This window comes from Rousettus aegyptiacus, unplaced genomic scaffold, assembly GCF_014176215.1.
Source record: "Rousettus aegyptiacus isolate mRouAeg1 unplaced genomic scaffold, mRouAeg1.p scaffold_m13_p_11, whole genome shotgun sequence".
Taxonomy (NCBI): domain Eukaryota; kingdom Metazoa; phylum Chordata; class Mammalia; order Chiroptera; family Pteropodidae; genus Rousettus; species Rousettus aegyptiacus.
This window is the reverse complement of record NW_023416286.1, coordinates 34641910-34665250: the sequence shown is the minus strand read 5'-3', so window position 1 is coordinate 34665250 and position 23341 is coordinate 34641910. Positions and strand designations below refer to the sequence as shown.

At 33.2% G+C, this 23341-nt stretch overlaps 1 protein-coding gene across 3 annotated transcripts in view; it reads right to left on the bottom strand.

Moving 5' to 3' along the window:
* DLC1 (DLC1 Rho GTPase activating protein) overlaps nt 1–23341 on the bottom strand; it is a 351657-nt gene that overhangs the window by 323440 nt on the left and 4876 nt on the right. For all 3 annotated transcript variants that reach the window (XM_036228700.1, XM_036228701.1, XM_036228702.1), the window contains exon 2: nt 13681–14827. In XM_036228700.1, the coding sequence (XP_036084593.1) occupies nt 13681–14703 (1023 nt within the window). In that variant the 5' untranslated portion in view covers nt 14704–14827. The remainder of the gene's footprint in view (nt 1–13680; nt 14828–23341) is intronic.

Below are 23341 nucleotides of genomic sequence, written 5' to 3'. Positions count from 1 at the left end.
CTTCTTCTCTGTAGCTGAGTCTTCACTTTTCTGTCCTTTATAAGGACTCTTGGCATTAGATTTAAGGTTGGCCCAGGTAATCCAGGGTAATTTCATTTCGCGATTCTTAATTCTATCTACAAAAACCCTTTATCCGAATAAGGTCATGTTTACAGGTTTCAGAGTTTAGGACATGCACATACCTTTTGGGGGGCCACAATTCTATCACTGCAGTTTGGATATGTGAATAGATCTTTTCAACACGGGGTGGTAAATGCTATGCTGGGATCCATACAGCAGTAACAGTATGCATAGAGAATATCTGGAAGGAGACCCCAACTCAGTCTGAGGGCTTCAGGGAAAACCTTTTGAGTGAAGTGACATGTAAGATGAAACCTGAAGAATGCAAGGGCAAGAAGGTGGTCTGGGGAGAACTTTCTGGGCGAAAGAGAATGATGAGTAATTTAGAGTAGTTTAATGTGGCTGTAAAATGTGAGGTGAGGAGGTATACAAAATAAGGCTCCATGGGTAAATAGGGCCAGGATTGTGACTGTCCTTAAAAAGCTTTTCTAGCATATTGGAATTTTAAAGATGTGGAGGGGAGAGGTATAGGTTGGCATTGTATAATTATTTCTACTGCAGTATACAGAGAATAAATTGGGGATTAGGACTGAACCCTAATAAACTGTTAGGATGATGTTGCAATAATTTGAGCAAAAGATGGCAGGGGAATAAAAGGGATAAAGATAAGAAATATTGAGGATGTAGAATTATTATTTCATAACAATTGCTAATGACTGCTAAATTCAGGTGCATTTCTACATTGTTTCTAAAATTTCATCTGAACTTTCTAGAACTATGACTAGCCCACAGTATATAAAGACATGTAACAGTATGAATCTAACAATAGTCTTTAACAAATATTTTGAATTTGTGAGACATGCCTTTTGCATAAATTGATTTTCTTCAGTTCTTAGAACTATGAATGTACTTCAATTCGCATTGTGTCAAAGTAAATTTGGGTTCTTAAACTCCTACCTAAGTAAAAGGAAAGCGCTGTACATCTGGGTGGTGGATATTTCTTGATATTACTCATTCTCAATTACAGGTATCTGTTGAGTTCATTTAGTTTCAAAAAGTTCCATGAGAAGCATGTAAGGTAAGAATGCAGAAGGCTGTTATCAAAGTGATAACGGAGTTCTGTGCAGAAAGAACCAAGGCAGTAGCAGTGGGAGAATATAAATATGTCACTTTTAACATAAGCAGTTTCCTAAGGAGTGTGAATATGGAGGAGAAAATCAATGAAAATCAAACCCAGCTTCTCACTTGGATGCCCGTTGACCACACCAGGGAGGTATAGAATGGCTGATATGTGGAAACGAGATTATCAGGCATCTGAAACAGGCTTGGGCAGAAACTTCAGGGGGAAATATTTGATAATTTGCTACTAATTCTTCTGAAATAAAGTTTTATTTTTAAGTGTTTGAAATGGTAACAATTCCTTGAAAACACTGTCAAGTTTAACTTCCTAGATTCGAAATGTAGAAACACAACGGTATAAACTCCTAAGCATATTGGCTACACCTCTTTGGTATTTTAAGCATGACTTAGTGATTGCTTTATATTCCCTTCCAATAGCGGGAGTTCCTGGGTTCTATTAATACACTTCTACTTTTTCTTTAGTAGACACTGACTTTATTTTTTCCCTTGAGCCCCCATATTGTGTAGGAAACCATAAAGTGGCCATTTTTATTATTAACAATAGTCTGTTTTAGTCTCTCAGCGAAGAAAATAGATTCAAAAGGACTTTAATATAGGCCGATATCAAATAGCATAACAAGTCCTGTCTTTGAGCCCCCAGCTCTCTTTGTTCTTATATACTGTTCCCACCCTTTAAGAGGTTTTGCTGTGATGCTCTGTACAATAATCAGAGCTCCAGCCCATTATCAATTAGCCTTCTTACTTTAGAAAGGAATATCGGAGGCACAAATAATGAGTGGCAGGTCACATGCACCATTCACTATATCAAAGTAGCGACTTCTTCATAGACATCTCAAGTAAATTTTGTCCTCTTAAAAATGAAAATATTTATGTGAAAGTTAGTAATTAAATTTCACAACCAAGTAGCTTACTGTAAACAATATAATTATTGCCCATTTATTCTCTATCAATAAAATAAATGATCTCAGTGGTCAGGGTTGGAAATTCAGGATTACAAACATCATAAGGTATTGCATGTGTAAATATGAAAAATAGATTTATTTCTATTTTAAATTGCTCAGTATAGGCTGATGTATAACTTAGCATGCTTTTTATTTCTAGTCTAGACAGAATTTTAAATATAAAAATTTAGTGATTTACATGATTAGAAATACATTTTTAAAATTTGCATGATTATTATACTGAAATTCATTTACTACCTCTCTTTCTCCCCTGGCCTCCTTAATGATTGCTCATAGTATAGAACTTGTTTGAAATACTTTTCAACTTGTTTAAAATTTATCATGCCTCAACCCAAACACTGTGGACATCTGAGAGAAAGTACTTTGTAACTTCTAAGTGGATAGAGATAATATTTATGATAAAAGTCTAGGTTGATCACAAGGAAAAAGTACAGATTAATTGAATTAAATGAAAATTCATACCTTGGAAAAGAGCAACTTTTTACTATAAAACTAGAAACTAGGAGAAGCTGAGAAAAATAAACTTCGTTTTAGGCTCTATTTTAGTGTTTAAAAATTTATTTTATATTTTTGTCAGCATATACCTGAAATAGTAGTTAAATTCTCAAAGCTTTTTTTTTTTCTGCATACAAAATGGACAAACGTCTGAAATAGGATAAAACATTTCCTTTCATCATTCAAAAAAACCTTAATATTAGGTTTGTGTTACATTTTGCTGTTGGCCAATTCTTTCTGATTACTTTTAAATTATAGCTTTTCCATGATAATATGCAACTCAGCATCTTCTCTGTGGGGCAGCAACTTTGCATTGGTAACAAGGCATACCACTATTAACACTCTAAATTACAGCTCCTTGGCCTTGTCAATACACACACATTATTCCAGTTAAAGTAAAATGCAAGGATGTTTCAAGTCTCTTCCAGCTGGAATATTCCATGAATCTATGAAAAACAAATTCTCTGTGCTTCATCCCATAGTGGTTTGTAAGATGCTGCCTACAGCAGTCTAGTCAACTGAAAAATGTCTTGACTGTTGGGTAAATAAGCATGTGACAGGATGTTAAACACCATGTTACCATGTTACAGCAAAATGAAGACAAAATGCAAAGGATATTATTGAGGAATGGATTGAAATTACTATTTCACCTACATCATGCCAAATACACACTGTGAGAAGTAGCTACTCTGCACCCAAGTGTTCAGCTGTTTGTTTCTTAAGGTAAGCACTGGTCAGCTGCATTGACTCAAAATCTGCTTCCTTGTGCCTTTGGTGGTCGGAGAAGAGAAAATGGTCCACAAACCTTGAAGGTTAAGGTGATATTAACTGCAGAGGATGAGTCTGCTTCTGGTTCCCTTTTGTACTTCCTTTAGAAACATGGGAGCAGAGCGCCAACAACCAAGCTGCTAATGAGCCTGCAGTTGGTATCTACCACTTAATTCCTATGTGTTTTGTCACTTTAATCCAGTTCTCTAAAGATTGTACTTACTGCAGGAAATCACATACTGTATCTCAGACTGTGCTTGATTAGTGCAGATATTGAAAATTAATTTATGTGTATATAATTTATATATATGTGTGTGTCTATACATATAAATATATACATATTTTTAAGTGAATTAATTTTTTCTTTAGATTTTATGCTATAGTTTGGGCTTTATACATTTTACAATTCTCTTTAAAAGTTTAATTCAATCAGAAATTCATAAATGGATTTTCTGGCATAAATTGATGTTTAATCTAAATAATATTTGAATAATACTGTTGGAATGAAAGGCTGTTATCTAGCGCGCTGAGTTTGAGCACTAATCTTCCTCACTGTTTATTGTGTAACAACAGAAGGTGAACAATGTGATTGTTGAGTGCTGTCCCCTGAACACACTGTCATAGATCAGAGAATTCACATCATTTGGAAGGCCTATGGGCTCTTATTATTAAATATTCAAGATCAAAATTGAAATTTTATCTTTATCCGATTTTGTTGAAGTACATTTCTCATCTGTTACACTCTGACTGAAATGCCTTTGGGTACCTCTTCAAAGTGACTCTAAAGAAAATTTCCAATTATGCCTTAGGCCAATATGTGAGTAGGATATGAGACATAATCAGAATCGAATTTTTAACAAACAAGAAATTATTCTTTTGCTTTTTTACTTCTCATGCTTTAGTCAGTTAAGCTGTTATATCACCATGTTAACTACCATTTATAATTATAAAAAATCAATAGCATGCCATAGATGATTCTTACATATTTATGAGGGTATGAAATTTAATGAGACTTACTACATAATCTCATCATCATTTTATAGTTGAAACCATTTTGTTAGTGTATCTCTTGGTAATGTTTCAGTCATCAAGCAAATTTTCACCATCTTTATTTCTCTTTTCTGCTAACTAATCAAATACTAGTTGTAGAGCAAATTAACAAAGCTAGCATTTTTTCTCTCAGGACTCATTAATATGTTAAAATCTAGATTGTTTGTTTGTTTATTTATTTTAGATAAAGTGAGTTCAGAAATTACTTAGCGAAAAATTTAAGTTTGAAAACAGAAAGTACTGTCATCCTCTTGATTTTCATATCGCTATGAAATAGTGTACAAAAAAAAAAGCTTAGCATTTAAAAGTGTCTATTTACAAAGTGACCTTTTGAAGGATATGCTTATTTCACTTACTCCCTAAAGTTTAAGTCTGTGTATTAAAAAATAAAAAGCACTTCTCAAGAACAGCTAAAGTAAGCACAGAGAGATCCCTCTCCCTCATTCTCACAAGTGCAAAGTCTTTGCATTCTTCAAAGCACAGCTCAGGCAACACTTGGCGAAACCTTCTCTGACTTCCCCAACTGGATGGAGCTTCTTTCCTATCTATAATCCTTCAGCTCCATAGATATCAACACTTTCCAAATTGAATTAGGTTGAATCACGATGTTACTGTTCTTATGATTCAAAACCTAATATTGCACTAGTTTCTTTTAGTAATAGGCTATTAAAATTAGATTAAATGAATATTTTAGAATTTGTTATTTGTGGTACATTGTTCCTACTAGTGTATAAGCTCCTTTAGGTGAGATTAAATATATGATTCTTATTCAGATTCTATACCACACATGGCAAAGTGCATAGGAAAGAGAAAGTACTTAATATTTATTTAGATAATGAGTGCGTGTTCCAGGCTATACTATATAATGATAATTAGATAGCAAAGATGTCTATGTGAGTTGACTTACTTTCTAAATCTTGTCTTAAGTTTTGTCAGATAGTTTAGCTTACTCTCAGATCTATAACTAGGGTATTTAGTAAAACAGACACAAACAATAAAAAAAAAAGCAACTACAACAACTACTACTAGTTAAAGTCACAAGGTATTTACTGTGTGTCACACACTGTTTTAATTACTTTATGTAATAATTATCTAATATTTCTAAAAATAGAGCTAAGTATCCCATTATACAGATGAAAAAAACTGAGGCACAGAGGGAATAAGTAATATACAAGATTACAAAGCTGTAAGTGAGAGAAGCAGTTTGGTTTCAGAGTTCATTGGCTTAATCACTTTGTTCCACATAGAAGCTGTGGAGATTTACCATGGGCGTGCAGCACTCTGGAAATCTCCAACTACAGTGGCTGGTGACCCTGGCTGGCTCTATATGCCATGAATATAGATTTCACTAGAATTTGACCTATTCCCAACTATAATTCTGCAATTCTTCCATTATTTAACTGTCAAATCTTCACCTCAAATTTTGGTTAAAAGATAGGTTGTTCTAGTGGTGGTACAATGTAGCTACTTAATCATATTTTCTATCTAATTTAATGTCCCTAACAATCTTAGGATGTAGGGACTCTTGCCTCCATTTTTCAGAAATATATAAGGCTCATGAAGATTAAATAACATGCTTCAATTTAGACTGTGCTCTTTCTCTCCATCACAGCTTAATCTCTTGGTTAGAAAATCAATCTTAGACCAAGCTATTCATTTTCTAGACCAAGTAATGATGCTATTTTATTTTTTTAAACTTCTGGGTTAACTTTTAATGTATATAAAAATCAGTAAGTCTTTTTGAAGTTTCACTGGCTCAAAAAATAAAACCAACAATTGAAGAGTTTCATTAATCACTAGTTTTATTCCTATGCCAATGTAGAAATAGAACTGAAAAAAGAATAAAAGTGTATTTTCCTATTTGCTTATGTTTCCTTTGAAAATTGTGAGGTTATCTCTAAAATAGCACTATAATTTTCTTGACAGTTAGAACATATCTGTGGAATAGAGATCTCGCTGGCAGCAGGGAGAAGTACTTTATTTCTAAGAACGAGAGCCAGAAACCGAACAGTGTCTGTTGGCACCACTGCATTTAGTGCCCAGATAACAGAGGCAGGGCCCTGTTATGGAGGCTGTGCAAGTTATCCCAACTTTTGGCTTTTCTTTGAGGGAGGCGGCCAAAATCTATGGTGTGGTTTTTTTTTTTTTTTTTTTTGTATTAAAAGATTAATAAGTTGATCCTGGTTTATAGTAACAAAAATCCATGAGGAAGAAACAAAATGTTTTACTATTATGCTGGCCTCTAATGTGCAATTGGCTCTGCAAGACCTATTAATTATTTAAAATAACATCATAAAAGTGTATTAATTCTTGCTCCAATAAAAGCTGATGTTGGCTAATGTGAACTTATTAATGATCTTGTTACTAATAATGTAAATTTGCAGTTTTGGTCTAAGTCACTGGTTGGAACAGAGGCCCATCACACTTCATAACTACTTTAAAAAAATCTGGAACGAGAAAATTTCAGATCAAACCGCTTTCATTCAGAGTATATTTTTCTGCCTTAAAGTCACCTGGCAATAAATATCCCTACTTTATGTGGTTTTCACAATAGAAATTAAAAAGTAATTTCCTATTGTTTGATAATCTCTAAACAACAAAAAAAGTCTCTCAATCTCTTACTCTATTATTCCTGTCATCTTTCCAGCACTCTACTCCTATCCTCCTGAAAATAATGTTAACCAGAAAGGCTAGAGAATATCTAAACCAGTAGTCTCCCAACATTTTTGATTATGTTATTTTCAGCAAGCATGTGTCCGTTTACTTACAAATTATAACATATACTTTTGTAGTAATATATTATCTATCTTGTTATAAATACTCAAAATTAAATGATAAATTCAAAATAAATGTGATGAATATAACATTTTCCTCCTCTACACTAATCCTTCCCCACTTCTCTCTGGAGACATTCTAAATAACGTTTATTTAGATCCCTATGTAATTAATTAGTGCAATTAATTAGTTATCTTGTGGCAAAAGATAGTAATCTTACCCTTGAAGTTTGCCTCAGAGACCCAGATTTCATATAATTATTTTCTGCCTCTGGGTCCCCTCATGCCCTGTTTTAGCATGAAACTAACAGTGAGAACAGAGAAGAGATTATAGTATAAAGTATGGGATATCTGGTCACTGAATTTGTCTGACTTCATTTATTTTGCATCTTTATAACTTGAGCTCTTGACACCTGATATTGTCTTCTGAAAAGAAATCTTTGGCCATGACAGGGATATTTATTCATTCAAATACTTATGGCCACAGTTCTAAGCATTGGTCTGGATGCTATAGACACAAAACTGCCCCCAATGAACTTATGTTTAAGTTAGGAATAGTAGGAGCAAATAAATTTGTAGTATCATTTAATTTTGAGTAATAGGAATAAGCCATCTATGAATGAAGAAATAATCAAGTAACTAACTTGGCTGAGGAAATTGGAGAAAGTCCCCCAATGTGAAAATGTTTGATGATATTGTTACATAAGCTTATCAGAACTCCATCTTCAGCCTGGTAGAGCTACAGTTCAAGTTGACAGAGTTCCTCATGTGAAATGATAATAATAATTTATGTCCATCTGCTCTGTAATTGCTAGAGTCAAATTTATGTTCCTTGTATGTCAAGGACTTGCTTTGTTGTTTCTTCTTGAAATTGACTGGTGGCTACTCTTGGTATCATATTTTAGCCTATCTTTTTTTTTCTCTGTCTCTCTCTGCCAGCCCTCCTGATCTCTACCTCACTTTCTGGTTTAACTTCTCCCCATCACTTCTGCCACTCTTCCTTGCGCCCCTTTCCCTTTCTCTCTTTCTTTCCTTCCTTCAGTATTAACCTTCTGTGTTAGTCAAACAGACACCTTATTTGGGAGCTCCAGCAGCATTTCAGGGACCACACACTTCACAATGAAGAAACTCTGCTCTCTGGCTCATGGTAGTGAACCAAATATATAGAACAGGGCCTAGGATATTGAAAGTGCTCAATATTTATTACTGATTGATTTTATCAGACACTGTATTTAGTATTGTCCTTTATCATATAATTAAATGTTTTTGTATTTCTAGTTGGCTTTAGGGGAATTATGTTTGTTATGAGGCAAAATATTTGAGCCCTCAAATCTGCAAATATGTTTTTGGCTTTCTAGTTGTTCTAAGGCAAAACAGTTTAAATGGCATGAAATAATTTGATGGTTTTCAGTGACCTGAGGGTATGAAATGAGCTATCACAAAACTACCAGTTTTAACTGGTACATAAACTTAGCTAAAATTATGACTGAGATAAATCTGTGTTATCCATCTACAGACTAGCCTTCCACCTGGAAACAACCTTTCTCTGCCAACTCTAATTCTTGATCTAGGAAACAATGTTTAAAATCGGTACAATCTGTTCGATAGGCCTGTGTCTTTAAAATCAGTGTGACCTTAGTATAAATCATATTGCCATTATGACTCTATCTACAGAGCTATATATACTTACACCATGCTTTCCATTCCTTCCTTCCTCGTCAGCTGATAACCAGGCTTACTAACAAACTAATTCTTCCACTAGACCTTACTTTCATTTCCTATGTCACGGGGCCTCAACTTAACCATCTTTTTGGTTTTTATTTCTTAAGCAAGTTTTTCCTTCCCTTTTATATTCTTTCAGCTGGCATCTTATCTTAGTCCATTCCATCTTCCGCATAATTTATTATGTTCTTTATTTGTCGCCCATCAGTGTTAACCTTCCCATGTTACAAGGCTGACAAGGAGGCATTCAGGAGATCAAAGAAACAAAAAGGTCATAGAAAGTAATGAGAAGGTCACTTCGGATACAGGTGTACTTTTACTAAATTTATAAATTTTTTAAAGATAGACTAAGGAGAAAAAATTTGATTTTTATCAGTCTTTGCTAATTAATGTATTAAAATTATTCAGAGGTGAAGTACAGTATGCACAGTACACTATTTCGCTTCTGGGCAGTTTTTCCACAAGAAAAAGTAAAGCATTTGATCAAGATCATTTCAATGTATAAAATAGCTCCCTACCATGGAAAGGTATTCTGTAGTGTGAAATTAAAGCATCAGGTATTTATACATAATACTAGAGAACATATATGCAGCATGTTTATTCCTTTCACAAAATGCCATGATACACTGGAATATATTTATGTTAAGGTATTGTTTATTACCATATTTATGTTATGAATTATTCCTCAATATAAAATTTCTCCTTCTTCCTTGATAATAGAATTTTTAGCTGACATCTCCTTGCCCAGAATGCAGATTCCATCTCTCAGGCCGTAGTACTAGGTGTGGCCATGCAACTAAGTTCTTATGCATGAAATATAAAATAACGCACCTTCTTATTCCCACCTTTACACAGAGTGTGGTCATTTTGCACGCTTTCCTCTTCTTACTGACTTGAATATGGATAAGGGCTCAAGGTGGCAGAGCAGTTAGATTAAGAGGGTCTGGGGTTTTGATGACATGGAGATTACATGTTGGTCCAGAACAGCTTATACTCAATTATTATGTGTGTGTGAGAGAAAGATGTTTAAATCACTTTTGCACTGGTTTTCTGTGATAGCAGTCAAATCTATAACATAAATGATATAGTTTAGTTTATTGTTGGAATGTGAGGTTTTTGTTTAAATGTGAAATTAGGTGCCTTCCCAAAGTTCTGATCTTTTGTGCATTATCTTTTGGAGTTTATTTTGCTCTGTAATATGGATTATGTTTTTGTAAGCAAATGAAAATATGTTCATACATTTATATAACTATTATGGTTATTCAAAAATTTGGGAACTATTTAAATAGCCTCTAGAGAAGACTGAACTTTGGACTCTCTTTAATTAGTAAACCACCATCAAGAACAAATACACTAGTTCTCTAATAAAAGTCTAACCTCAAGTCTTTCCTACATATTTTCCATCTTCACATCTCATTTTGTTTAAAGAGACCACTTCTTAGACTGTCTCCCTCTTCCAGATTTCTTTGGAATTTGTCTCTAAGAATTACTCTTAACCAGCTGCCTTACCCCAAAGACCCACCCACACCTTATAAGCATTGGTCATATTCCACACGACCTTCTGGATCATTTGCTAATATCTGCTCATAATCTGTTTGGTTTTCCTTTGATTTCAGTGGCTTCGGTTTAATGATATCTGTCATCATATTTAGGGGAATTGTTATCTTCAAAGGTTAATATTTATATATATTACAAATACAGCCCTCTTCAATTGAAATTCCAAATAAATATATGTATGGCTATCCTTGATGGCCAGATATATCATTTAAAAACAAGAAAAAACACATCATGCTAAACAATGAATGCCTGACAAAATTTATAGGTTTCAAGGAATGATAAATTATATCTAAAGTACAATGATATCTTTAGAGTACTATTTCAGTACATTCTGAGGATCCCTGTTATAAGCTTTGTTTTTGTTTTCAGTTTTTTCAAGTTTTAGAATTTTGATTATATTCTGACCAAAAACAATGCTCATAAGTTCGATGAAGGATTTGGTTCACTCACATGACCATCAGATAATGAGCTGATTACAGTTCTCTATCTAAAATTCATTAGCTTATATTCTATTTTCACCTTTCCAAGCTCTAATCTTAAAGCTGTCACCATGGCTGACAAATAGCTTTAAAAATACAGGTCATTAGGCAAACTCTTTTCAGAATCTGACATCTAATAACTTAGATATGAAAATGTGGCTCATGCGTCTTTCCAAAAGGCTTGTCTGTTTTAAACTAGATACACTTGCATTAGGAATTGAGTAGTTGATTGGAATCCTTGTTGATATTTTGAAGAACTGCAAATATTTGTTTCCATTTTATAAATGTAATAATAACCATAATAAATACATAAAGGGTTATTTTGTGTTATGTAGAAAATGCTTCCAATAGTTAATACATCTAATATTATTTTGTTTTTGTATTTTTGTCTATTATACACCTTTTCCCCCATAATTCCATGACTTTCCAAAAATTATATTGGGTAAAAAGTGAAAATCTGCCACTTCTACTCTTTTAAATTCATTCTCTCAAAGTAACTGCTATTAACAAGTGTGTGCCTATTTCACTAGAATTTGGCATATTCATATTTAGTCATATAGGGAAGTTTATACTCCTGTCCATAAATCTCTCCCCTCTTCTCATCTCTATCCGTCTCTATCTGTATATTCACATATTTTATCATTTAAGGTTAGGATGTGCTATAAATATCGGTCTGCCATTGTGTTTTATCAGATACACTGTATCATGAGCATCATTCAGTTAGTGCACGTGCATTTCACTCCATCTTTTTAACAGCTTCATAGCATTCCAAACTGTAGTATAGTTTATAAATAGCATTTTATTTTTAACTATAACATATACATAGCATTCTGAACAACAACTAAACATTCTTTATTGATGGAAATTTGGGTTGTTTCTATTTTTGTCAGTGTCATACAATATTGAACATCTCTGTACATACATTTTAATGAAATTGTTTTGTTATTTCTTTTGGTAAAGTTCTAAAATGGCTAATTGCTGATTCAAAGGTATTTTAACTCTCACCAATATGAAATAGGACAAAAATTCCCATGCTTTTGATTCTAGAGGCTTCTCTTATAACCATACCTTTCCAGAGTAAATTCTAAACCCAAAATTTCAAATTGAATATGTTTATTATAAAGCATCCTAAATGAGTTACAGCATAACGTTTTAGAATGATAAGATGCTTAAAATAGAATATTTAAGTTAGAACTTGTAAATGAGATATAATTACAGCTCTCATAATGTGACCATGCTATAGTGACATATCCAAGAGCAAATTCTTTCCAGCATTCTTAGTATTGATATAAATGTCCAAGTGGTGAGCATATGTTTCTGGAATGTTTAATGTTTCTGTCGGCAGTTGGGCAGGGTTTGTCATTTTAGGGGAGCTATGTCATAGGTCAATTAATACTTTCTTATGTCACTATTGCATTCCCTCCAACAGATTTGATGGGATATATAGAAATTTATTTAAAAAGTGACTTGAGCATTCTAATATAAACAACTTCATGGAGCATTAGCATTTTGTATAATTTATACAGGAAAGAAAGAGCTTGTCAGAAGCACAGAATGCTCTGTTAGCATGTCATTTGAGCACATCGATCTTTGCTGTAAAGTCTTTGACTCCACTTAAACTAACTTATGACATGTTACTGATCTAGTTTATTAGCAAAACCACAGTTAATTGAAACTAGACTTCTTCACCACAGAGTTGGAGATTTTTTTTTCTCATCGTAGATAGCCCCAGTTGAACAGAACCAAGAACATTAGTTTTGTGTTAGAATTACAATTATGGATTAGCATTAGATCAAGAGAAGGATGTTATACTAGGAGTTCAACCTGCAGGTTTTTTTCAATATCAATGGCCATATTGAATTTGTAGAAGAAGTGTTTATATTTACATCGGGATTATAGCACACTGCGTAGTTGGGAGAGTTTGGGAGAAATTCCAAGGAAAAGGGAAATGTTGGTCAAGTGCTCACTAGCTAACCTTGTTTCGTGTAGCTCCACTCCAATTCTTGCTTCTTTCACTTAGAAACCACTGAGCATCATAGCATCTACAAGATCAGTCAAGGGGCCTTGGCATAAAAAAAGGTAGTTTCAGTTATTGGTCCCTTTTAAGAGTTAGAGAAAAGATGATTTATCTCTTGATAGAAAATGTATCAGGGTATCATTTAAAGTAGTATTAGCATATTTGGGGGAATGGGTACTGTTGTCTTTATCTATATAAAGGGGCCATTTTTAATACGTGATTTATACCACTTTGTTATGTTAAGTATGCTTTTTTAAAGGAAGAAGAAACAAGCCCAAACAAATAAGATTAAATTTAAAAAATACCATAACTTTCTTAAAATTAGAGATCACTCTTTAGATGGGCCTTGAACTATGAGCTATCTGGTGGCTATTTAATTCCAACTGAAGAAATTTAAACCAATATTGTCTTCAATACAATCCCAAAATAGAATGTTCATAAACCATTATAAATACTATTGGTGAAATGGATAATTATATTTTCATTTTTCCATATTTTGATGGTTTCCCCAAGAAGGTACTCTTTGAGTTATACAGTTATATTGTAAGGAAAAAGAAACATCTACATATCTCTTTAATGCTAGCAAAATAATAACTGATGAAAACGAGGATATTTACAAAATTCCAAAAGCTAAATAATCTGTGCATGTGTCTTACCTTTCTTTTGCGAAGTCTGACTTGATTATCTGTGGGTTCCTGGGTGGCCAGAGTCTCTTTTAAGTGTAAACACTGCATGCCATCTCCTGAGTTGACCTTTGGAAGACTTTTGTTTTCATGTTCTAAGAAGCCACTCTTCTCCAGGCCATTTTCAGCTGACATTCCACTAGGGCAGGAAGAAGGCTGCAGAAGGCAGCTTCCAGGATCTGCTTTTAATAATGGCAGTCCTCTGTCTGTACAAGGACTAGTAAAGAACTCGTCTGGTACTACACTGCAGGTGTTTCTTTCATGTTCATCTTTAGGGAAGTCAGATTTCCTTCGTTGCTGAGCAATTACAGCAGAATTAAGCAATTGCTTCTCAGGCACAATATCTTTCACATTCAGTGAATCACACTCATTTATTTTGGATGCATCTTTTATTTCACTTAAGCTTATATCATTACAAAGCTCCAGGCTCTTACTTATAATGTCAATACCTTTTCTCTCCCTGCTTTTTTCTACCAGTGCTAAATCAGCCCCACCAGCCACTCTCCAGGAGTTAGACGAATCTTGATTACTTTCCGTGATAGGCAGTGTCTTTACTAAGGAGGCTGTTTCTTTGGTACTGTGTTGGTCTGACGTTTTATGGCCTTGGGAATTTAAAATCCGTTTATCATCTGTAAGATATAGATTGGAATCGATATCCTCATCAGAAACATGCACTAGTGTTTCTGTGCTGGCCTCCAGAGAAAGAAACTGTTCTTCACCTTCATGGCTGTCATTTTCATCCACCTCCTTTGAAATGTGACCCATTAGCCTCCCAGGAAAATCTCTCAGCTCTGATCCATGACAGCAGTCTGGTAGTGAAGCGCACTTCTCTTTGCGGTCCGCATTTAGAGTTGCATCTTTTTCCATACTTGCCTGCAAGCTCTCAGCTACTAGTCCATGATGACATGCTGTGTTATGATTATCAGAATTTAAAGGTTGTCCCATCCATTGGGTCACATGTTCTTCCCAGCTTCTCTTTCTGATAGCTACAGACATGTCATCGTAGTTTAACAACAGATAGAGAGATACATTCCATATGAGACTAAAGGAGATGGAACTTGATGAAAGATTATTTCGAATTCACTGATTGAAGAAGAAAGTGAGTTTTGTCATTTGCCACCTATAAAAAAATTTAAAAATATATATAGTTCAGGATATGATACTAAAATGAAAATATATCTTGGGGAAAAAAGCACTTAATTTGTGCTAGAAAGAGTAAGTAAAAGAGTTTATAAAATTTCTGTTTAATATAGCTTTATAGTGTTACTTCTTTAAGAAGTAACCTAATATTAGAAGAAAATTTCACGTTGAATATTTGTGATCAAAAAAACATTGACAATACTTTTAACTACAGTTGATTGATCTATTAATGAATAAAGATATAAATATTGAACATTTAAAACTCCATTTAGAAAATATTTGGCTTGCAACACTTAATAAAATTCGCTGGAAGTAACTTGTTGCCCTAGCTTACACGATTTCTTGACTTATATTTGTGAATACAAGTCTTTACAGAAATCTATTCATTGTTTGGTTTGAATTGCAACAAAGGCCACCAGGGAACTGTTCATGCAAAATTTGAGCTACATAGACAGCATTTGTAATGTATTAGTGTGTGAAAGAGCTAGCACAGTCCCTAAATGTCAGGATGTATTTACTCCAGGGAGTGACTAAGAAACCTGGAATAATCTAGTTTAGCTCATACTAACACATAATTCATGGATAAGAAAGCATAACACATACCATTTACAATACCTCAGGATAAATACATTTACGTGCCTAAGGTGATACATCTAGGAAGTAACCCAGGAATCAAACCAGGCCCTGGTTCTAAGGCCAGGCTTAGAGAGCCAACACACTTCACTGTCTCCATGGAATGAGATCCCACCTCCACCTTTTCTCTCTACATAACTCCTCAGGCAGGAATTCAAGGGAATCAAAAGGAAGATGTGAACATGACAAGACAATTGGGACAATTCTTCAGAAATTTCAGTCTCATTCTTTTTGGCTTCTATGGTATTTAGTTTGTATACTTCTGTTAGAATTTGGCCATAAAAATTTAAGTAAACAAGAAAACCAGGCATAAGATAAAGTCAGTATATAAACACATTCCTGTTATTCACCCTTTTTTGCCCTGAATGATTCAAACCTTTAGTTAAAGGAAGCAAATGATACCCATGTAAACTCAACCTAATAAGAAGGACTGACCCAAATGTTGTCTCATAATGAAACCAAATTAGTGGACTATAAAAGAAAAATTCCATGAAAAGAGCAAACACTTGTAGTTTTTATTCCACAGAAGAACTGTCAGCACATAACATGGATTGGCTTATTGATTTCGGCCATAAACAAGATTAACTGCTGTGCTGGTTTTGGGTCACTGCAGTCTATTGAAAAGAACTCTGACTTTTAACCCAAAATTTCAAGCTATTCTGACTAAGCACTAAGCATATGCCAGGAAGGTAAATATTTCAACAATGTAAAGACCAGTGAAATTAAGGAATGTACTAGAATTTGGTACCCTACCCTGACCAAATATCTTTCTGGATACTATTTGGTTTCCTCAGAGGTCTGTGACCATCTTCGAAAATGATCAGTATTCACATTTTCCATGTTGGCATTCATTTTGCTCTCAAAAGAAAATATAAAGTCCCTGAATTCCATGCATAAGTCATTATAGTGTGGGAGGCAATGGAAAGTGGAAAAAACGCATAGATGAATGTCAGAAAATTTCTGCTTTCATGGGCAAATTTGGGTTGTAATAGAGTGGTTCTGTTTTAGATATATTTTTTTATTTTTTAATTTTTATCCATTGTAGAAAGTGCAAGCTAACTTAAGAAATTCTAAGTGGTATTACTGTGTCATTTCATAAGCCACATTTACATTTAAGTTGAGACTGAATTCTGGTGTCATTTCTTCTACTAAGGAGAAATAAAGTTTTATTAACCCCTTGGGAAGCAGATTAAATTAAAATTTTGCCTTTAAGACCTTACCATAATATTAATTAATGCATTTCATTCAACCTTGACAATAAGGTATTTTTATAATGTCAAAAGAACACAGTTCAACAAGTTCTGAGACAATCTAGCTACAAAAAGAGATTATAAATTAGGTATATCCAACACAATATTAACTCTTATCCTAATTTCTTATCTAGCTTCTTTAGATATTTCCAAGTCAGTCCTTTGAGTCTACAGCATCATTACTTTCAAGACATAAAATTTCCTAAATATCGTTATGACCACCATTACTATATTTGGAGTACTTGTTCCATATCCTGTGGTCAAATAAATTAAATACACACACACACACACACACACACACACATACACACACAACCTTTCTTATTCACACTTACTGATTTGTAATTCTGATTTATAAGATTTATAGCTAATATCTGCCATCATGATCTATAGGCTGAACAGAATAGTAATAAAAAGGAACATTGGATTATTTGCAATTGAGTCTGAGCATATTTGCCTCATTTTTTAAATAATGAATTAACTTGAATATGTCTGTTAGATTGAGAAGTCTTTGTAAAAGTCTTGACTTTCCCTATAAGCCACCTTACCACCCTGCCTTATTTAAAATTACATTTCTAACTATCGACTACTTATTTTGTAAATTTCTATTACTTTTTTTTTTGTAATCCTTTTTATGCAGTTTCATTCAGAATGAGCTCAGCTGCTGAGGATTTGGATGAAGGATCTGGAAAAGTATAGGTCATTCCAAGGTGTTGATTTTATGAAGTGAATTTCCATGGGGATTTTTCACTTTTTAAATGCATGTGTTTAAACACCACTGTATTAATATTACAAGAAACTGTATGTACCGCTAATTATGTAACATTCTGGAAAATATTTGTGAAATGTCCAAATTTACTTTTTGTGATATTAGTGCATAGGGTGTTTAGATAAAATGATTTCGTATTTATTATTTGGGTTAATTTTGTAACACTTAATACTCCATAAAATAAGCATTCATAGTAAACAGTATATATTTTTAAATTAATTATAATTGACTGTTATTGTACTAAAAAACTATGAAAACAACAAATGAAAATATTCTTTTGAGAATCATTGACATATAACTGATATCAAATGATTATGGTCTCCTTTGACCTTGCTTCTGAGATAAACACATACCTTACATTTTGGCTTGGCAATTGTTTTTAAGGAAGAAGAGCATGATGACAATCACTGTTGTTGATTCTACAGTTGGAAAGAACATGGCTCAAATGAAAGACCTATAGCTGAAATTAAATGGGCAGTACTCTAGAACTGACAGTAACACTGTATGATCATAAATTCTTCAACAAGTGTTTATTTAGTGGCCAATGGGTCCACAGACACTCTGCTAAACATTGGAAATATAAAACTAAATAATGTATTTTACTTTTCCTAAAGACGCTTGCAATTTTATGGTAGAAACTCATGTAAACAAGGAGAATAAGTCCTTGCATGGCCACAAATACCATGGAAAGCTTAACACAGAGGAGAGGATTATCAATTCTCCCTTCTATTTTCTTCCCTCCCTTCCTTCCTCCCTCCCTTCCTTCCTTCCTTCCTTCCTTCCTTCCTTCCTTCCTTCCTTCCTTCCTTCCTTCCTTCCTTCTTTCCTTCCTTCCTTCCTCTTTCCTTCCTTCCTTATCTTAATGGCGATTTGCGTAGGGGATGGTATAAATGTTGGGTAGGGCTTCCAGGGAAGGAAATTCATGAATGAGGCCTTCTGTGGGAATTTTCCTGCCTTGAACATAGCCAGGTAAAATGAGAGTTAAGTTAGATTTCCTATCTATGGAGGAAGGCTTCCCCCTGGCTTCAGATTTTTACTATTCCAGAATCACCTCTTTGGGAAAGACAGCAGAAGCAACAATAAACTCCACAGAATTACTTACAACTAGAAAGTCATTATTCACCTTGGGGGGAAATCACATTTCTCTGGAACATTTCAGAAAAAATTGATGGGAGAAATTTTCCAAAGGAATAAATATCAGATAAATTTCTAGAACTAATGACCCAAGTCTTCAGGTTGAAGAGAAGCCTTGAAGTATGCAATAAATAAAGAATAAAAATAGATTGCACCAAGAAATAATATTGTGAAATTTCAGAGGTAAGCAAATGGTTACAAATGTTATTAGAGAGAAGAAAAAAAAGAGGTTATATATTTGGTATTGAGCATGGAAATGGTATTAGATTTCTCAATTGCAATGCTAGAAATAAGATGGGCAAATATGCCCTCAAAATTCTGGTGGGAAATTATTTCTTACTTGAAATTTTATGAGATGCCTTAAATCATTTTTCCCTCTTCTCAAGAAATTACTAGAGGAACAGTTCCACCCAAACGAGAGAATAAAAACAAAATGGAAAAGATATGGCAATATGGAAGTCAGGAATTCAACACAATGATTAGAGATGGAATGTCCAGGTTAAAATTTATGTAGTAGGTCTAGTGGATAGTGATTTCACACTAATCCTAAAGTTCTCTATAAGAGATATCTCTAAGGAAAAAAAACACAAAAATAATAATTATATGATGTATGTGAACACACTGAGGGGAATTTTATAGTAAAGTTAGATAATTTAAGTGAAAAAATTAGTAATAATGACACAGAAAACTAGAAAAATCAATTAACTCCAGGAAACACAAAAAGTTTTAAAAGAAAAAGACTGTAATCACAGTATACTACCTGGCTTAGCTATGAAATTTTTATGTACCTAAAATTATGCAAATAGTACACACTGACTTAATACAAATTATACAACTATTTTTAAAACATAGGGTTTTGTAGGGCATGGGGTTAGGGATGGTGGGTGAATAGTTTCCGAAAGCTAATGCTTCATTTTCCATGGAATGGAAAAATAGTATAATCACATTGTTTAGAAATATGGAGGCATATATCAGGAGAAATAGCTAAAAAGTTTTAAGAATTACAATTCTGTGTGTTATTTGCTTGCAATAGAGAGAAAAAGTTTATCTATGAATCTCTGAAAGCATGTTAAATAATAATTTAAATTTTACTATGTTCCAAAGCAATAATTTTAAGAATTAATTGACACATAAATATGCTGCAGTTTCTCTACATATCCAGTGGGACCAAACCAATCCCCTTTATTCCCTCCTCACTCAGCATACCACAACCTCACAATTTCACACATACTTGTCTCACACTACCATAAAAATAAAGCTGCTGGTTTGGGTATTTATTTTCAGCCATCCATGTCAGTGCAGTTTTCCATGAGATTCTTAGGTGGGTTTTTTTTATGTCTTCCTTTCTTCCCCCAACCCTCTGAGACCTCTTATAATTCAAGACAGGTATTCTTGATAATCCCTTTAGCTACAGTCTTTCTAAAATATTATCTAAATAAAAGTTTAAGATATAGAAAATAATATATAAATAGCTTTAAATGAGTAAGTACTTATGAAAAGAGTAATTTTTCATTATGTTATTTCCCAACTTTTTCTGTACAGTTCACTCATAGCACTTGAAAAGATGTCAACTTTTGAGTCATCTCTTCAAATGTAAATATCTTGTTTTCTTCTTTCAAAACACGAATTATGTGTGTGTGTATGTGTGTATATATATGTATATATGTGTATATACATACACAAACATATCTATATATAGATACACTTATGTATCTATATATATGATTAACCCTGGGTAATTTTTAAATACTTTCACACAAATCTTGTATATTTAATAGAAGGAAAAATAAAGACATAATAGTACTGACAATTTCTTTGTATTTTTCTACTTTTTCCTTAGATGGACAGAGGTACTCCTGATTTCCCTTAGGGCCTTTCTTCTTAATTACCTATCCCATGTTAAACTTTTAGGTCATGTTCTCCTACTACTACTACTTTAAATTATATAGATGTATAAAATCTATCACATAGCATATTCTCAGTCACTCTAAGAAGGAAGAGAAACTATAAGGGACATAATCTCCTTTTACTTAAAAATAGGTTAAACTCTCTACAATTCACTCTTGCAAGAATAGAGAATTGTGGCTAAACCCAGAAACAACATTTCTACACTGGCTTACTTTGTTGCTATATGATAAGGGTCTCATTGATAAGACAGAGAGATTGGAAACATCCTAAAGTGATTTGAAATCTTAATGTATCTTAGCCTGTTCTCAGGCTGCCACATTTGCAGGTAGTAAGAGTCTTCCAAACACTTATTGAATTAAGTTAGACAATTAGAATAGAATCAACAACATAGAAACAGACATGATCAAAGCTTACTACAGTTCTTCAAATGTACTCACTAATGTCAAAGTAAATCTTCATTAGAGGGAACACTTGTGGAGGCCAAAATGAAATTAATTTTCTTGATGAAGATGTCAAAGAACAAATCATCTAGCAAACTAAATTGTGCACATTTATACATCTTCAGTTGCCCATCAACTCAACAATAACATGGAGAGGAAGGCTTTTTATTGCCAAACTGATGTTACACATGCAAGAATCTTAGGAGTGTCGAGAAAGCATAGGATAGATCTGATTTTTCTTAATTCCTTTATGTAAATGCATTAATAAATATCATAAAAGTTAATAACACATTAAAAATTTCCTGTAAATCTAGTTAGGGTAGCCAACTCTTATTAAAAGACAATACTTTTCTTTAAAATATTCATGCTACCTAATCCAAATTAGATAGGGCTAAAATTACACTGTGGGAGAGAGAGACCTTTAATAACATGATGAAAGACTATCTCCATTTGATTTCATGCAGATTTCCTTTCTTTAATAGCAATCTGTGTTTTAATCCTTCACAAAATTATTTTACTTTTCCATACTTTGCCAAATACTCATTATGTCTCATTAGCTAACTGTGGAAAAAACAAACCTCTGTTAAAATTTTTATTTGTAAATTGCTTAATGAAGTTTAAAATATTATATATGAAATAGCCTTCATATCTTCAGGCTGTCTGGAATCATTAAAAATTTTAGTAAATTACAGAATAAACCACTTATAAAGAACTAAGTCAGTGGAATAAGTAATACATCACCTTTTCCAAGAGACACATCCAAATTTCCATTATTTTTAGTCTTTAGAAGAAAGATGAAGTAGGTACCCAATTTAAAGGTATCCATTTAATATTTACCTGTTTTGTGTATATCTCAGCTTTACTGAGCTTGGAAAACTTTTTCTCATTCTTAGGTCTCAGAGTCAAAGATATTTCAGGAATCAGGCAAACTTGAAAATTAACTATCAATCCACTAGAAAATAGCTCATCAGAAAAAAAAGCAGGGTTTTAAAAATTGGAAGGTATTATTTCCATGGCACCTATTTTTACCTCCAGGTTCCTGCTATTTAATGTAGCCTTAGTAGTTACTAATTTTCTTGCGGGGAGGAACACTGATACTGGCAGTGTTTGACTTACCACCACTTTATAGCTCAGTTCAGCCAGGTTTTCTTAAATAATCCACAAGTAATTTGAGAAAGTCTTGAAACATTTCATGATACTGTCTGATATCATGAAAATCTTTCTGAGGATAACTGGTTTCCAAGAAATCCCAGAATTAACGAGTCATGGAGGATAATACTGTATCATGGATGCAATAATTTCTAGATATCTCTATTTTCTTTGGATTACCATGTGTTTTTTTTTTTTAAGTAGTCTTTTCAATAATAGCATTCCATCCTCTGCAGAATATTTGGCACATTTAGAAATACACTGTGTCTTAGATATTTCTGCAGATAAATTTATTAACAAACAGTTAATCATTTGTTTTTTTGCCTTATTATCTCTTATCTAAAGAATCTCATATAACCAAAAAAAAAATATTGGTTGTTTTACTTGGAATTTTGCATGCAGCAAGAAGTAGCTTAGAGTTAAATTTGATATCAAGAGTTTGGCTGCCTTTTTTTTTTTTTTGGATAGCAAAGTAGTATGATTAAATGTGGTTTTGCCTTATTATAAAAAGACATTTCTTTTCAACAAGGGACATGGATTATAATGCTTTATCATCAGCATGGCGAGATGTGGCTTTGCTTTAAGTGGCTGCTTTCTATCTTTAGCTTTACTGTCATTTCTAAGAACACTCTAATGGTAGACACAGTAATCACTAAATATAAAAGATATGTCTATATCAGAGCAGGTGTTCCGATAGCTAGGTGACAACAGAATACTGAGATTTTAGTCATTCAATAAATACAACTTTTACTAAAATCAAGAATGTGAAATCAATGGGAACTTAACTATTTCTGTTAGGTTGCTGCCTCTGACATAAACTTGTGCTTTTTGTATTTAATATCTATAATTCTCATATTACTTTGTCATTTACTTATGTACATTTAGACTTGTTTTTATTGTCAAGTGTTTTTCCATATATCCAAGCAATAGTAGGTGCATTAGAAAAATTTGATGATCATGATTATAGAAATAGTGAAAAAAAAAAAAGCTTCCATTTATTAAGCATTTACTGGTGGTACTGTATTTGATTTTTTACTTATGCTACCTCTTTTAGTAATAATGCTCAAAAACACACTATGAAGTAGGTACTATCCTTGCCCTAGTTTTATAGGGAAGAATTTTGGCAATGTTAAGTAACTAGCTCAAGCTCTTATTGATGGGTAGGAATTATTATCACCATTTTATGTGAAAACAAGATATTTGTTAAAGCA